The sequence below is a fragment of the Neoarius graeffei genome, chromosome 19 (genome assembly GCF_027579695.1).
Source record: "Neoarius graeffei isolate fNeoGra1 chromosome 19, fNeoGra1.pri, whole genome shotgun sequence".
In the NCBI taxonomy this organism is placed as follows: Eukaryota; Metazoa; Chordata; class Actinopteri; order Siluriformes; family Ariidae; genus Neoarius; species Neoarius graeffei.
Window position 1 is genome coordinate 15910500 of NC_083587.1, and position 5000 is coordinate 15915499.

The 5000-nt window shown below is 44.9% G+C and overlaps 1 protein-coding gene across 2 annotated transcripts in view; it reads left to right on the plus strand.

Moving 5' to 3' along the window:
• Window positions 1-5000, plus strand: part of pdk3a (pyruvate dehydrogenase kinase, isozyme 3a) — a 58453-nt gene that overhangs the window by 25710 nt on the left and 27743 nt on the right. For both annotated transcript variants that reach the window (XM_060899732.1, XM_060899733.1), the window contains exons 2-3: window positions 733-874; window positions 962-1033. In XM_060899732.1, coding sequence (XP_060755715.1) covers window positions 733-874; window positions 962-1033 — 214 coding nt within the window. The remainder of the gene's footprint in view (window positions 1-732; window positions 875-961; window positions 1034-5000) is intronic.

A 5000-nucleotide genomic window follows, 5' to 3' on the forward strand; every position in this document is an offset into this window, starting at 1 on the left:
TCCATTTAATGTTCCAGTCACTCATCTGTGGAACATGTTCATTTCTGTTCTTACTTGCGTTATAAACCAGTCGTTCCCTCACCAGCCTCTTTCTTTGTCTTTCTCTTGAATTTAATAAGAAGATAATTTAAAAAAAATCCAGAAACGAGAAACCACGGAAGTAAACTCCTCTGTCCTGACGATGTTGGAAAACTTAATGCTACAGTTTTACCTCTGACGCTGGAAACTCCTTCTGTAAATGAAATTAAAAAAATAAATAAGCCTCTTTAAGAAAACCTCACCATGTCAGCAATTTTTTGTTTATTTCCGTGGTGTGTCCGCTGTGTTTACACCTCATTGTAAATATTGTTTCTACAGGAACAGCTCAGTGTTTTCCAGTTAATAAAACCTGAGCTATGCAGCTACGCTACTGTCAGAGAAAATTAACCAACACCACCTGACCGATCAGAATCTCGAATTCAGAAGCATTATAACGTCACGTAAATAATAATAAAAACGTTTATGAAAAAGAGAGAATATTTCATGCAAGGACCTGTAATAATTTTTGTCTGAGTTAAAAATAAAAATCAAACAGTTTGTTAAAAGGTTTATCAGTTTGTATGAATCACAGATAAAGTAGAAAAGAAGGCTTTTATGTGGTACAGAGTGCGCTTTGTGATCAGAGTCAGCGAGCTTTTGATTTCCTGCAGATACTTCATTCTTTCAGGCATTTTTATGATGGAATGTTTTCAGGAAGGGACAATGCGTGTGAGAAAACCTCATACACGTTCCTGAGGAAGGAGCTGCCTGTGCGGCTGGCCAACACCATGCGGGAGGTCAACCTGCTGCCGGACAAACTGCTGACTCAGCCCTCGGTCAGACTGGTGCAGAAATGGTGGGTGGCTCTCGGACGTGTGTGTGTGTGAGAACCCCTCTGCTCCCTGACCTGTGACTGACTGGATGTTATTTTTTAACCCCTCAGGTACATGCAGAGCTTTCTGGAGCTGCTGGAGTACGAAAACCGGAGCCCAGACGACCCGCACACCCTGAACGAGTGAGCATCATCACTTTGTTCTTTTTTTTCACTTTTTGTCAAAGTGCAATTTTACTTTCAGCCGTTTTTGTATTTCAAAGCGCCTCTAAAATACGTCTGAAGTCAATCCCTGTGTCCGAAATCGCTCACTCGTTCACTACTCACTATATAGGGAATTACTATATAGAGGACTATATCCGGGCGGCACGGTGGTGTAGTGGTTAGCGCTGTCGCCTCACAACAAGAAGGTCCTGGGTTCGAGCCCCGTGGCCGGCGAGGGCCTTTCTGTGCGGAGTTTGCATGTTCTCCCCGTGTCCGCGTGGGTTTCCTCCGGGTGCTCCGGTTTCCCCCACAGTCCAAAGACATGCAGGTTAGGTTAACTGGTGACTCTAAATTGAGCGTAGGTGTGAATGTGAGTGTGAATGGTTGTCTGTGTCTATGTGTCAGCCCTGCGATGACCTGGCGACTTGTCCAGGGTGAACCCCGCCTTTCACCCGTAGTCAGCTGGGATAGGCTCCAGCTTGCTTGCGACCCTGTAGAACAGGATAAAGCGGCTAGAGATAATGAGATGAGATGAGGACTATATCCTCCTGGGAACCAAAAAAAAAATGTGTCTCTCGGGGCCCGTTTACACGAGGACGCTGTCGGGTAAAAACGACTAAATATTTTATCGGAAGTGCCTTTCGTCTACACGGGGACGGCGTTTCCGAGGCTGAAAAACGGAAAAAATTGAAAACGCCTTCCAGAGTGGATAAGTTAAAAACAGCCCCCGTTGCATATCCGTCTAAACTACCCAATACGCGAAACTCTGCTCAGATCTGCTCACGTCGGGTACGCGTTTACATCATACATATGTCATATACTGTACATGCCAGCCCGGGAAGTAAGAAAGTAAGTAAAAAAGTAAGAGCATGTCTGATTACATCGATCCAACGGACCTTCAAGCTGCTCTGGTAGCTTTAATAAACGTCCAGGAGTCCTTCGAACATCTATACCGAATCTGCACATATACCGTTAATGAACAGAGGCGGGTATAGCATGCTCTTACTTTCTTACTTACCATAGCCAGAATAGTCAATGTTTTCGCGGTGCAGATTAGACAAGACGGAAGACGTTGCGCATGCGTGCAGACATAGCGGAGGTCTTTCACAGCACCGCCTAGCCACCCAGCATGCACATCCAATTGAATTCCACACATTTATGCGTCACCGTATAGATGCAGATTTCCTCCTTGAAAACGGTCATGTAGACACGGAAAAAAGTGAGAACGAAAACGGACTTTTGCGTTTTTGTTTCAGACCGTCCCCGTGTAAAGCGGGCCTCAATTTCTCTTTTGTTGTGATTTTCCTTTCTAGGAATTTCCCAGCAACCCTCCTAGTCACATGATATATCATTGGAAAGCTCAGGGTGCACTCTTTACAAGACACCAGGATTCAAGTGAATAGCTTGAAAGAGTAAGAGGGTGTGCACGTAAAACATGGATGCAAACGGCGTGCCTTTTGGCGGATGCCGCCTTTTTCACGGCTGTCTGGGGGACTTGTGTGAATCGCGCGGATCCGATGAGTTTTTTTTTTTTTTTTTTTTTTTTTTTTTTTGGGGGGGGGCGTTGGAGTGTCTGATTTATAATTTCATCAAAATAAATTCTGTATTAAAATTACTAAATAAGCAAATGCCGTTACAGTCCATGAAACATAGGAAGTATAAGTATGAGAAGAAAACAGTAAATCAGAAAGCTGCGCACGTAAAGCCAGTTGGCTGCGCGCCATTATCTGCTGCTGGCTGCACTTCACTGCACGCGCAAGGATTTCCATCAGTCCAATGTTACGTAATTGGCTTTACACTCCAACGCGCCCCCCCCCCCCCCCCCCCCCCCCCCCCCCAAAAAATCCTCATCGGATCTGCGCGATAAAACAAATGTCAACTATAGAGGACACAAGTCTACTGGTTGGTTCTCAGGAGGCTATAGTGAGCTCAGTGGTAAAATGAAAGAACGCTGTCGGACACGAGTCCGTCGCGCTGGTATTTACGTCATTACTGTCGCACAATTAAAACGTGCCAGATCAGTCGGCTGGTGGGTTTTCAAAATAATAAACACATGCATGTATTTTTGTGATAAATCCATATTATACTGAGCGCGTTTCCCTCATTAATCAATACAATTACCTGCATCTTTCAGTTTTCTCCAGTCAAGGCTGAATCCTTTTTCTTTCTTTGCCGCTGCCTTTTATTAAATCAAATTTCAGACTTTTTTTAAATTTGATTTCTTTAAGCGCGACCGCAATGCATGATGCAATATATTGCTTTGGTTCATGACCATCGGTTGTACACTACTTTTCATGATGCATTGTGGGATACTTTGAGTGCGCTATACAAGGTGTAAATAATCCTCACTGTCGTTTCGGACAGCGCTACAAAATGGCGTCCTCACTATATAGTGCCCTATATATGGGGCTTTTCCACTACCAACGCGGCTGAGTCGGGCTGAGCGGGGCTGTTGGGGTTGCATTTCGACTACAACCGCGCTGAACCGTGCTGGCTGGAAGTGGGTGGACACATTGGGTGGAGTTAGCGAAAGTGGGTGGACGTCACGTGATGTCGTTAGGCGGCGCAAACAGTGACATCAGTGACCTTTTAAGCGGTAGTCTCACGACCTGGATAGTAAACAATAAACATGGAGGACATGGAGTCGTTAGTGTTGCTGGTCTTGGTGCTGTGGCTTGTTGTCACCGACAACGCCAACAGATACTGGCAAGAGCGTATAGATGAGGCGAGGCGCATAAGGCTTCAGAAAGTCGTAATTATTCTTCTTCCAGGTTTACGGTGTTTACAGATCCCAGCGTGCTCGCGGGGTGTGTGTGGGCGTGTGAGGACACTCCTCCTCACCAATTAGTGCACAGGGGAGTGTCTCCTCACGCCCCTAGCCCCACTCGGCTCGGTTGGGCTCACTTCAGCCTCACTCCAAAACCGTGCGAGTTTTGGGTGCTGAGTAGGGCTGAAGCGAGCTCAGTCGTGCTGCTCTGAGGTAGTCGAAACGCGAGCTGTGTTGGGCTGAAGTGAGCTGAAAAAGGGTAGTGGAAAAGGCCCAATAGTGAGTAAGGAGTGATTTCAGACACATGGAATGTCCCTCATTCTGATTCTTCCTCTCCAACTCGGTTTTCTTGACTCCACCCATTCGTAAAGCAGATCATTAACATTCATTCGACCACAGTGTAGGGCTGAAATGTACCGTGTTTTTATCTTAGCTCGCTGCTCAACGGATAACGATGACAGCCGAAGGTGACCATGCGTTTTAACTTGACGATTTAAAATATCTGTACTAGCTGTACGCTAATTAGGCCGCAGTGTGTAAAGGATATTCAATCGTTGCAGCATATAAAACCGTATACTGTAAAAGTTACTCCCCAAATTCTGTGATAGTCATGACGTCCCAACATTGATTTGATTTAATATTAAAGTGTAATGCCTTACTGTAATGCTTTAAATGACTATATGTTATTAGTAACGACCAAAATGAATTAATAAAGCAGGGAGGGGAAATATTAATTATTTGTTCTTTTATTATCAAACACAAAACTATCGACAAATCGCAGCGTCTGGATCCCGGAAGAAGGCAGCCTTGTCCCAGGGCTAATCTTGCGTGACGCCACACACGGAACCGCGGTTATCTGGGCCATTTCGGTTCATCTGACTGAAATTGGATATTGTTGTTGGAATCTTACAGAAATAACGATGTGAAAGCGCTGCGTTGTGTTTGGATGTTCAAATCCATATACAACAGGACCTTCAGTTCACCAATTTCCAAGAAATGACGCTGAAGCGACAGTGGGTGAGGTTTGTGCAAACGAAGCGGGCAGATTTCGTGTCGCCTACTAATAATAAATCTGATTCGTCAAGTGTTCACTACCACCACCAGAACGACCACATGGGAATTACTGGAGCAAAAAAAATATATATATAATTTAATAAACGACATTTGATCTGACATTTG